The 12802-nt window shown below is 43.5% G+C and overlaps 1 protein-coding gene across 20 annotated transcripts in view; it reads right to left on the reverse strand.

The window, feature by feature from the left end:
* BCLAF1 (BCL2 associated transcription factor 1) overlaps positions 1-11854 on the reverse strand; it is a 28939-nt gene extending 17085 nt beyond the window's left edge. For 3 of the 20 annotated variants that reach the window (XR_011522178.1, XR_011522176.1, XM_070557306.1), the window contains exons 1-5: positions 11659-11838; positions 5731-5833; positions 3851-3964; positions 1992-2903; positions 85-750 (exon numbers count right to left, since the gene is read on the reverse strand). Coding sequence is in view for 15 of the 20 variants with exons in the window: in XM_070557306.1 (XP_070413407.1) it covers positions 85-750; positions 1992-2903; positions 3851-3954 (1682 nt within the window). In the remaining 5 variants the exon portion in view is untranslated. Of the gene's footprint in view, positions 1-84; positions 751-1991; positions 2904-3850; positions 3965-5352; positions 5526-5730; positions 5834-11658 lie in introns of all 20 variants that reach the window. The other 17 variants (XR_011522177.1, XM_070557310.1, XM_070557307.1 and 14 more) reach the window with 9 other exon arrangements.
* Positions 11855-12802: the final 948 nt, after the last annotated feature.

A 12802-nucleotide genomic window follows, 5' to 3' on the forward strand; every position in this document is an offset into this window, starting at 1 on the left:
ATTTAGAAAATAAGATAATTAACTAGAACATTAAATAACCCCACCCCGCCCCCAATTATTTACTGGGTGTCAGTGTGGAATTACCTGTTAGAATCGTCAAGAGGAACAGGTGCCATTTTGAGTTTGACTTCAGGACGATGAGAATCACTGGCTATCATTTTGATCCTGAGTGGGCTCTCCTCTCTGAAGGTAGACTTTTCTCGTGCATCCAGATTCTTGTGTAGAGGGGGACTGTAATCAAAGAGGTCTTTGAGCTTTTCAGACTTTACCTGCTCAGGTGACTGAGTTTCTTTCTTTACTGTTATTCTCTCAGAACTTTTGTCGTCTTCCTTGTGCTTATCTTTTGTAGTGCTAGGCCTTTCCACTACATATCCAGTCTCTTTAAGTTTATAATTTTTTTCTTCTCTAAATCCATCACTTTCTCTATTGCCTTTCAGTGAAACTTTGGACTTGTACTTGGGTCCTTCCTCCTCAGTATTCCGATGAGATGTAGTAGCAAAATTTTTACCCTGATCTGCAAGGACTGACTTCCTGAACTGTCTGTAATCCTCTGTCTCCTCTGTGTCATCCCCTTCTGAATCATTAAATTTTTGTTTTCCAGACTCTTTATCACTGAAGTAATCTAGAGCTTCCTGATCTTCCCATTCTCCCTCTGCCCTCCCTTTCTCTGATCCTTTCTCCTTTGGAGTCTCTTTATCCCTGGTATTACCCCTATCAAGCAGGAATACTCTAGACTCTTCATCTGTGAACCTGTGAATAAGCAAAGAAGAGGATGGTAACTCTGGATTGCATTCACTGTGGATCACTTGCATACTCAAATGTGTTGCCCAATACCACAGGACCAGTAATAAAAGAAAAAAAAACCCTACTGCAAAGTGCTTTTTCAGATTCCACTTTTAAAAAACATTAAAAGCATCCACGTAGCACTTACGTACTGAGTTTTTAAAAATAAATTTACATATGAGACTCCCTAAAGTTTAAAAAGTAAAGCCATTTTCAAAAACCTGTTCTGTTCAGTCACAGACCACAATTCTGCACTAACAAATCCAAATTTCCAGAGATTCTATAACATACAACAAAGCTTAAATTTAATTTCTGAGGTTAAGAACCACTAATAAACAATATACATATCTATTAGAATTCTACTTATGATTATATTTAAAATTCCAGACTCTTTCATTTACTTATCTAATAGAAAAAAACTCACAAAAGTGTACTTTAATGTAGTTGATAACATTAGATAGTTAACTCTATGTGACTCACAAAACAGTTTATAGTTTGCTGTAGAAAATGACTGTTTCTGGCAGTATTATGTAGAAACTACATATCAGTTCAATAAAAAAATTAATCCTAGATTGTAAAGCACTAGCCCATAAACAGAATGCTTGCTCTATTTCCTCACTGATAAGTTGATCATACTACTTTAGCAACCAATTTTCATTGTCTTTTAGCAAGCCTTAGCAACACTTGAAATTAGAATTTAAATAAAGTATCTGTTTAAAATGCCACTAAAGTCAGTAAGAAATACCTTTATCTTTTCTGTAGTTAGGCAGATTTATTAAAAATGACAGCTGGACTGTTTACAATAGCACACAAGTAAAAACATGTAATATAACTGTATTAATTATGCAGGCCACATTATAATGATGAAGAGAACAAAAAAGCATTTAATGTTTTAATACTGAGAAAACTAATTTCTGAAAGTTTTTACACGTTTACACTAGTCAATTTATACTACTCAATTTCTCTTTGTTTACATTCTTAATTCTGGACTGAGTGAAAATGGACAAAACTAAAAGGACGAATATAAATTAGTTTCTATTCAAACACAACTTCTGAAGTTAAACAGATTAAGTAAAGACAATTAGGAATTATCAAGGAGGAAGTCATGAGTTAAATACACATCACCATGGAATTTTAAGTTTATACTTATAAATTCAAAGAACGAAAGTATTAATATTATAATCTCAATTGTATACCTTAGTTCTTACCTTTTTAAGAATTTCCCCGTCTTTGCAGTTTCCTGATCTCCACCATCAGGATAAAATGAGGAACGTCCCCTAGCCTCATCTCTAGGAGCATTCTGTGGTGTGATTGTCTTTGCAGGGCTTCGTCGAGAAGGGATGTGATGAATTGGACTATTCTGAGAAGGACTGTATCGACTAGATCCATTTCCAACAGAACCAGACCCAGACCTTTCAGGACTATGCTGAATGGAATGTGAATGCTGAGAGGGAGTATTTTTTGCAGAGTGGACTGTACTGAGCATGGGGGCATCAGAGCAAGATGAACTCTGGCTGGGTGGTGTAGCAATTGGTGAAGGACTATGGGGTGATCTGGGACTATTATCATAAGCTGAAAGGCCAGGCCAAATATCACCAGACGTGGCTGATGATTTATTAAACTCATCAATAGATTCAGATGGGTCATGTTCAAATGTATCTTTCGGTTCCTCCTGTGATTTACTTTTCAAAGGACTCTCTTCTTGAGGCTCCCCTTCAGCTTTTTTGGTTTGTTTTTCCTGAGACCCTCGCCTTTTAGAGACAGGAGATTTGCTATATGGGGATGAAGAACGAGAAGAGGATGATCTTGGAGACCTAGAGGATCTATATGACCGGCGAGATCTGCTTCGGGATCTCTGAGAAGACACGGATCTTCTTTTTGGACTCCTGGAACGTGAGCGACCTCGTCTAGGACTCCTAGAGTGTCTTCTGTTCCAGACAGGCCTATAACCACCTCGATGATATCTACCTCCTCCTCCTTGATAGTACCCTCTACCCCTTCCTCTGTACCCATAAGGTCGTCTCATTCCTCTATTATTTCTGTAATCTCGGCGATAATCTCTAGAATAAATACGATCTCTACTACGAGATCTTGAATATGTCCTGGATCGAGACCTAGAACTAAAAATGAAATAAATATCAATGCAAGAAAAATACACTATTCCATCCTACCATTCTAAATACTTCTGGTTGAATATAACATAAATAAACTTAAAGCCAAAAACATACATTAAAAAAAACCTCTCATTTATACACAAGTAGAAGTTTACTGTTTTCAACGAAAAAAGTTTCACTTCTAAGGTAAATATTGAGCATAAATTAAAGGCCTTAGGAATGAAGGCACAGAAATGGGGGGGGAAAAAGGTCGGCATTCCAACAGGACATTCTAACAAATTATAGGAGATGTATGCAGACAATTAAAGTGATAGTGTAAAAGAATATTTAATAGCACAGAAGAATACTCGTAAGTGAAATACTACTGGCTAAATGCATACAAAATATAAAGTTGGGCCTAGAAAAATAATACAGAAAAGTCACAACTAATATTTATTCTTAATGAGATTATCATCACTTTTATTTTCAACTTGCGGTTTCTATATTTTCTATGCTAACTATGTACTACTATCTGAATGAAGACAACCTGAGTTAATCATTTTTAAACAAAAGAATAAATTTATTGAGACCTCAGAGTCAGAAATGAGAAACTATGAAACAATATGCAGACTGTTTAATGCCAAATAATTTTTACATTATCCAATTCATCTCTTAACTCTAGAGATAAATATAAGAAATCCACTATATATTGCACAGTATACTAAGAATCTAAGATCTGGAGTGAGACTAACTAGATTCTAATCTAAATTCTGCCATTTACTTAGCTTGCAACTTGGACAACTCTCAATTTCCCCAACTCTAAAATGAGAATTAACAACAGATCTACTTGAAAGGGTTCTTTGAGAAGAAGACATATTAACGGGCTTAGCACTGTGTCTGTATATAGTAAGCACTCCATAAATGTTAGCTGATATATCATCATTGCTAAGAGAATTAAAAGCACAGTAAGTCACCTGTATCTCTTCTTTCTAGAGTGTGATCTGGATCTTGATCGAGAACTAGACTGTGATCTAGACTTTGATCTTGAAGAATGTGATCTAGAATTGGAGCGACCCATTTCTTTTCTCCTAGTCAAATGAAAGAGCAAGAATGGTTAAAATCACAATACAACTGAGGAAGTGTCACGTTATTATTTAACTTATTTTCAGATACAAATTTTAGAAAACATAAGTTTCTCAAAGGCTATTATTCATCATCATTCTTTTCAGATGAGTACTAAGCCAGTCAAAATAATCCCTGACTAAAACTGTATTTTCACCTGCACGACAGGCACTGTATACTGAAGACACAACAGAAGATTTCTATGGACTGCCCCAGCTATGTGCCTCAATCCAAAAAGGCAGCAGCTGCAGAAGCCAGAAAGAGCAATGATATCAGACTGCAGCATGTTAGATGTTATTCCATGCCCAATACAAATGCCTACCTCTCCTGTAAAAAAGATAAATAGCATCAGAGTATTACAGATAAGGAACCTGAAACAAAGAAAATACAAGTGGCGTAATACTAACGAAACACAAACCTACCAGACTGTCATCGTTCAGTGCTTTATGGCCTTGAAATGAGACTAAATTGACCACTCCACGTACACAATACTGCCTAGAATGGTGCTGGACAGTCTCCTAACAGAATGAAGGTCACTAAGTCTCTGAACAGCTGGAGCCAGGGCTCTGCTCTCAACAGTCATGAATGCAGAATAAAAACGGACTTATATGACAATGCCTAGTTCACCCTGTAGCTTTCTGATAAGAAGATGAAAAAAGGATACAAGATAAAGAAATTGGAAAGATAAAATAAAGATATACTGGAACTACAAGAAAGAGAACTTGGGCACCAATATTCTAACTTTTCTAAACACTACTTAGTACCTAATGTAATAATGAGGCCTCATTGGTTCAGAAATCAGTAACAGGACTAACTGATTTATAAGATCTACTCTTCATAAAATTAAATATACATATATGCCTCTCAAGTTTACTTCTGCTGTGTTTCCAAATTTCCACTGACTTATTACTCAAAGTAAGTAACTATTTCCTTAAATATCAACTCACTGTAAACTTATAATAGCCTGCAATTGCCATGTATTTAAACCAATTCTCCTACAATCAAATATTTTTGCAGGCACTTACTTTACCCACCTAGATTTTGCATGGTATTAGGAAATAGGATTTACAAGTAGTAAGATGAATTGAACTATTGAAAAGGCAATGATAATGTCTACACATTTTCTCATCAAGAAACGTAAATGACAAAATTCAAGGCTTCAGATAAATATTTCAAAATAAAACAATTATCCTCAAATAAATATCAGCTTTGGCTTCTCTCTCTGCTTAATTCCAAGTAAGAAACACATACAGACAGTACCTTCCTCAGAATTGCAGTGAGGACTAAATGAGTAGATACACATAATACACTTAAAACGATGTTTAGTACATAATAAGCAATCAATGTTAATTACCTGAACATCAATGTAAGGGGAAAAAAGCTAAGTTATGGAACTCCTCTTGTTGCATAAGGGAAGATGAGTTAAACAAGCAGGGTTATTTCGTCTTGTTTTATTTTTAAATAGCTTTGTGTGTTCTGGGTCTTTTAAGTAGATGTGTTTACAGAAGTAGAAAGTAGACACACAACCTAGAAGCAGGAAAGATAAAGAGAATCTTTTTCCTAAAACTAACTTTTAAAATCTGGCTTACTTCATACAAGCCACCGAAACAAACAAACAAAAAAAGCTTCAGACCACATCACTTTTAATCACTCAGTCTGAATCACAAGTTTAGTAGTCACATTTTCTCAAATAAGCCAAAACTGAAAACTTAGAAGAATGAATGCTATTTACCTTGGGTTTTATGCAGGATCAAGTAGTCAAGTGAAGTCTTTGAGATATTTAAAATTCTTCCTGGAGAGAATGTTCTGAGAAATTAAACTCTAAATTCAAATTCCTAGCAAAAATAAAAAATATGAGTTTGAATTATGGTAAATTAAATACCCACTGTTTACAATATATCATCCTTGGCACTGCAATGAACTCTTGATAAAGGCACTAATGATTTCAGGGAAGGAGAAACTGACTTAGGATTAAACTTTCAACCATAATAGCTAACGGAACTTAACTTTTTTGTTTTAATCAGAACACAGCAGTGCATCATCAAACTGACAGCACCTTTGTTTTTCAATTTAAATACCTGAATTCTAATTTGAGCAATTTGGGCTTTGGAAAACAAGTAGCTATGTTGCCATTCTATCAGAAAATTCCAAAGTGGCTAACGTAATGCCATCTTCATATATCAAAACATGTCATCTATCAGTAGCTGGCATTCACAATGCTAAAGTTTATAACATCTAAAATATGAGTTTATTTTAGTGCTCTGCTACTTATCTTATTCTCTCTCTGGGCCACTTCTTTTCACAGAGTTTAGTTTCATCTGAAACTGATTTTTAAATTCATATAACAGCCATCACAGTACCTGTAAGCTTTGTGCCTCAAAGCATGTGACACATGCACAGACATAGCCAATACAGGAACAGCCAATAAATGAAACAAATATCTACTGGAAGCCAATACTCTTCCTAAACTCACTATTACTATGCAAATAAGTTTAAATTTTACACAAAACATTAAGAAGTTATCAATAATGAAAAGGTTACCCTCGTGAATAACATTCAGTGATTATCAATTATGCGCAAACGATAGTCAAAAAACACTAGAAGAGCAGAAACTAAATACAAGGTTGATACATGCCTACACCCAAGGAATTCACAAACCAGCTTAAATGAAAGAAAATACACATTAATATGAAAATCTGTGACTCTTACCAAGTAATTGCTCCAATAAAAAAATGCAATGAAATTGGAAATACAAAGTGGAAGAGATGCTAAGACTAAACTGGTAAGTCAAGAACAATGTCCCCTAAATACCCATGGTCCTACAGCTGGGGAGATTAAGAGATGTGAGATTCAAGCTAGGAAGGAGAAATGGGAACCTAATAATTAAGGAAAACATACTAAAATAAAAAGTAACAAAAACAAAAGGCATGGATATAAGAAATAGGATTTCTAAAGCATGCACATGTTCAGTTTTAAAAACATCAAATCCCCCAAGGGAGCAGAGAAAAACTGTCATCTGCTAAATTGGTGGGTTGTTATGAAACTTCATCCTGACCTAGAAGTCCAGTACTACTGATTCACTGCTGGAAGTGACACCACCTCATTTTAGCTAACACTTCCCCTAAACAATTCTAAAACACTAATTTTAATCTTTATATCTCCAGAGAAGAAACAACTGCCAAATCCCTCTTTACTCCAATTCAGCATGTTTTGAAGTTCCAAGAAAATATACACTAGAAATAGCAAAGTGAGGGAGGAGGGACTGCAGGCTGTCAGACCAGCAGATAGACATTCTTGCTCACAATCTATTAATACACTCAAATATCCATACCAAGAACTCAATGCTGATATACAAAATGGCAGACAACGTATTTAATAATATATAATAGTTCATATGAAGATTTAACATTTAATAATATATTAATAACATTTAATATAGTCAGTACAAAGACTACAATGAGCTCAGCTAATTTTTTTTAAAAATGAAAGCCTATATACAAGGCACTGCGCTAGGTATTACTGGCAACATGACTATGTCCTGCCCTCCAAAAACCAAGTAGAGGGGAATAGAAATCAATAAATCATAGTAAGCTAAACATCTAAATACCAACTGTGTGCCCAGAACAGTGTTAGGTGACTTTAAATAAAACCATCTCATTTAATTCTCATCATCTCAGGAGCTACATATTAACCGCATCTTTCAAATGAAGAGAACTCTAACCTTTCAGAATCTATTTACATTTACATGGTTCTTATTACATGCAAACACTATTATTCTAGTGCTGGAAATACAGCACTCTGAGTGAGACATTAAGTCCCCTAGTCTCTTGGAGCTTTAGTTCAAGGGAGGGGAAGAGAGAAACAAACAAAAAACTCAAGGTGGTGTGTTACGAAGAGGTGGAGAGGAGGACCATTAAGGTGAGTCCTTGGGCCCTCTGTAAGGAGGTAACATTTAAGCTAAAGACAAAGAACACTGCAAAGATCCACGGAAAGAAGAGCATTCCAGGCAGAGGACACAAACTTGGCAAAAAACAAGACACAAAGACCAGTAAGAAGGGAATCCACCATGATTAATGAGAGGCTACTAGATAAAACAAAGAGGCAGGAAGGGACCAGATCAAATAGCATCCAGTAAATAAGCCAGAGTAAGGAGTCTAGATTTTATCCTAACTGTAATGGGAAGGCCCTGTGAGGTGTGACCAGGGAAGTCACACCGCTGATTTACATCTTAAGGTGGCTGCTGTATGGAGCATGGACAACATGGAGAGGAGAATGGGGAAACAAATTAGAAGGTTCAAGTTCAATATATAGAATGGTGCCCTGGGTGATAGAGCAGCAACAAAGATGGAAAAGAGGGGTAAATACAGAATATGGTTTGGAAGTATAGTCAACAGTACTTGCTCATAGGATGTGGATGGTGTGAAGGAGAGAGAGTGAGGGGGAAAAAAATTAATAGTGCCCCTAAATTCTAAGTTTGGGACTGCAGAATCTGGGTGAAGTGCAAATTTGGGGAAGCAAACAAGAGATGTGTCTGCCCTTTTAGGGTGCCCACGGTCACAGAGTATAAATGGTTAATCCAGAATCTGACTGAGATCTCCTAATTCCAACTCCTGTGCTCTCTCCAATATCCTGAGAGGTACCTGATGTGGCCAAAACCTATATATAGAATTCAAACTGCCAAATCAATCTTCCTTTTATTACAACCAAGATCACATACTAACAGACAGTAAAAACACAGGGAATAAATCACTCCATGCATCTTTATCCAATTGATTCACCAACCAGAAGAACACAAGAGAATAAACCAGGCTTCATTTGTTAAAATGCAGTTCTTAAATATCTTAACAGAGTCTGTCTTTTATGGAATAATACATAATGATCAGCTGGAACACAAGTGCTGAAAACAGCAAAGACAAGTGGGCTCAACAAAACACACAAGATGAAGCCCACAAAACTGCATACTTTAGGTTACCCTATCAAGCATTCTTGAGCCAAATCCTCATTTTAATAGATTCAGGGAGTTCGGGCTCCAGATCTTCTTAAACAAATTATCGCTAGTCACATCTTTAACAACCCTAAAAATAGTGACTCATGACTATTACTCCAATAGACTAGGTTCAAAGTCCTACTTGACCATTAACTCACTACCCAACACTAGACTACCTTCATCTCTTTCAGCTTCAACTTCCACAGTATAAAATAAGGATAATAATGGAACTTACTCATTGGTTTAAGGTTAAATGAACCAAACTACCGAATGCAAATAGCTTACTGTTTGGCACATAGGAAGCACTGAAAGGTAAGCTATCATTATTGGTAAACCTAGCTTGTGAGTCTTTCCTTCAGGCTATCTATTAATTTTGCTTCAAACGATTCCTGTATGTAAGGTTACTGTAATTTTCTATACATCATTAAGCAGCATTATAAAAACGTCTTCTACGGTCCGGCCCGTGGCCCAGTGGTTAAGTTCACGCTCCACTTCAGCGGCCCAGGGTTTTGTGGGTTCGGATCCCGGGCGCAGACCTAGCACAGCGCACGAAGCCACACTGAGGCGGCGTCCCACATGCCACAACTGGAAGGACCCACAACAAGAATATACAACAAGGTAATGGAGGCTTTGGGGAGAAGGAAAAAAGAAACAAAACTGGCAACAGATGTTAGCTCAGGTGCCAATCTTTAAAAAAAAAAAAGTCTTCTAAAAAACGTTTAATAAAATACATGGACTTTCGGTCCTATGCACCCCAATGTTTATTGCAGCACTGTTTACAATAGCCAACACGTGGAAGCAACCTAAGTGCCCGTCAACAGACGAATGGATAAAGAAGATGTGGTACATATATACAATGGAATACTACTCAGCTGTAAATCAGAACAAAATCATTCCATTTGCAATAACATGGATGGACCTTGAAGGAATTATGTTAAGTGAAATAAGCCAGCGAGGAAGAATAATCTGTGTATGACTCCACTCCTATGAGGAATTTAAAATTATGGACTAAGAACAGTTTAGTGGATACCAGGGGAAAGGTGGGGTGGGGGTGGGCACAAAGGGTGAAGTGGTGCACCTACAACACGAATGACAAACATTAATGTACAACCGAAATTTCACAAGATTGTAACCTATCATTAACTCAATAAAAAAAAGAAAAAAAAAGAAAAGAAAATACATGGACTTTTGCTTTAAAACAGGCCAGAAAAAAAGTAAACAAATAATATTAAACCAAATTGTAAATGCTGATAATCACTAAACCGACACAACGAGAACATGGGCATTCGCTATTCTCTCCACTTTGTGTTTGAAGATTTGGATAAATAAAAGCTTTAAAAAAAAACCGACAGGTTTAGTCACAAATTTTTTGTTCTTTGTCCAGCTTCTTGTCATCCTGATTTTAAAGAAAAGCACGGGACTGGGAACAAGCATCCCCGCCGGCCGCGCCGCCCCGGGGCCCGCGGCCTCCACCAGGCTTCCCGCTTCCCGGCCGCGCGGGTGAGCGCAGAACTGCCGCGTCCGGGACTCGGCGCACCCCCGGCAGGCCAGCGCCGCCGCCTCGACGTCTGCAGGCCCGTCGGTCCCTCCCAGCCCCGGGCACGCAGGGAACCTAGGCGCTCGAGCCGGAGGCGACGCTGCGAAAAACGCGCGAGTCGTACCCGCAGGCAGGAGCCGCCCTTCCACTCCCGCGCCGACACGCGGGCGCCCCCCTCTCGGCGCGGCGCGGCCGGCGGGAGCCCCGTCCCGCACGCCGGCTCCCCGCCGCCCGGCCCGGCGGGCCCTCCCGCGGCCCCGCTCAGCCACCACGACGGGCTCCGGCGGGCGCGGCGAGAGGCGGCCTCGGCCTGGGCCCCCGCCGGGGAGGAGGGCTGCGTCGGCTCCAAGGCCCGGGAAACTCCGCAGGCACCGCGCCGCGGACCGACAGCGGCCGGGGGGCTCCGCCCTCCACTCCGGCCCTCACGGGCTAACTCTACCACGTCAGGGAACCGCCGACAGTCCGCAGCGGAGCGCCGGCCGGGACCGCGGCCCCTCAGAGCAAACAAAGCGCCTCCACACGCGGCCCGGGACGGCGGCCCCCCGGCGGCCCCACCGCGCACCCCCGCGCGCCGCCGTCCCGGGCACCGACGCCGGGACCGCAGGCCCGAGCGGAGCCACGAGGCGGCGGCGGGACGCCGGGACAGCGCTCGAGGGCCAGCAGACGCGGCGCTCGGCCGCAGGCCCCGCTCGTCTCCCCGGCGCCCCGAGGCGAACCCGGGGCCCGCGGGCGGGGGAGGCGGCGAGGGGGAGGGAACGGGGAGGGGAGCAGGGGAGGAGCGCGCGTGCGCGGAGAGAGCGTGCGGGAGCGCGCAGCGTGGAGGGGGTCCGGCCGGCGGTGGGGGAGGGGCGGGGAGGGCGGCGCGCACGCGCACGGGGGCCGCACGGACCCGGGCCCGAGCCCGGTTTGCGCCGCGCGCGCCCCGCGCCTGCAGCCCACCCCGCCCCCACCTTTTCGGCCCGCGGGGCCTCGAAAGCCTGAGGATCGCCGACAGAGAAACGCGTAAATAACGGCGCAACGCCTCCCGGTCCGCCCGTCGCGGCCGAGCCGGCACCGGCACCCCAAAAGACAACACTGCTGGCTCGTCCTCGGTACCCGCTGCCCTCTGAGTGGCCGGAGTGCGGCGCGAGGCCTACCTGACGCGCCGAAGCACGGCGCCCGGGACTCACCTCCGTTGTAACTACACAGCGGCCATTTCCCGACTCGAGAACAGGAGGAAAACCATAGAGAGACGTTCGACGCGCGAGCGCCTATCGTCACTTCCGGCAGGGGCGTGGCCTCTGGAGCCGCTAAATAGCCCGGCGAGCCCCGCCCACGCTTCCGCTCCAAACCGCCTCCCAGGCGGCTGGGGAGACTCGGGGTGAGGCCTGCTGGGAAGTCGCGCGCTGGTCTCGCGCGAAGACCCGGCGGTGCCGGTCCCGGCCCCGAGCAGCTACCTGCGCCTGGGTGATGGCGGGCTGGGGCTCGCGAGACCGGGGCCGCGGGCTGCGCTGGCGTGTCGGGCCCCTCTGTCGCCCCCACGTGATGCTCGCCCGGTCCCGAGAACAGCGTGCCGGAGAGGCCACCGCGGGCTGGGCGTCGGCGCGCGTCCCTCCTCGGGGCGGCCGGTCACCGGGCGTGCGGGGACCCGCTCTCCTAGGGGGTTCGGAGCGGGCACTGGCGGCCGCTGCTGTCCCGGGAGACCGGGGCCGGGCTGGCTCCTCGCCGTCCGCGCGGTGCGCCGGCTCGGGGAAGGGCTCCCCCCGGGCGGCAGGTGCGGAGGTCGTGCGTGACATGGACGGGCCACGTTACAGGAGGAGGACACCCCCGAGCCGCCCTGCCCGGGCGAGGTCCCCAGGCCAGCGGCCCTAACCCAGCCGCTCGCATCACGCCCGACTCCGGCCGCGACGCGGGGCAGCCTAGGACGGGGTCCCAAGCCTTTCTCCGAGGTCCAGCTGCAGGCGTGCTGTCGCCGAGAACGACCCTGGGTAACCTGCGGTGGGACAGCAGCGAGTCCTGTAGGGAAGGGAAGGCGGAGTCGGGCGGGGCCCCTGTGCGCGGGGCGCAGGCTGCTGCTGTGCCGCCACCGGGCTACACCGCGTGCTCTGCACGTGCTGCGACTTAGGCCGTGTGCTCTGCACATGCGCCTCGTGGCCGCATCTCACCTTCACAGCGGAAACTCCACCACGACGGCTCCACTCTTCACAATGACACTTGTTTCCCGGTCAAAATACAAAGAATGTCAAAAAGAATCTAGGTGGGGAACCAGGAGCCCATTCAACAAGTAGACATGGGAAAAAC

Source organism: Equus przewalskii, chromosome 9 (assembly GCF_037783145.1).
Source record: "Equus przewalskii isolate Varuska chromosome 9, EquPr2, whole genome shotgun sequence".
Classification (NCBI taxonomy): Eukaryota; Metazoa; Chordata; class Mammalia; order Perissodactyla; family Equidae; genus Equus; species Equus przewalskii.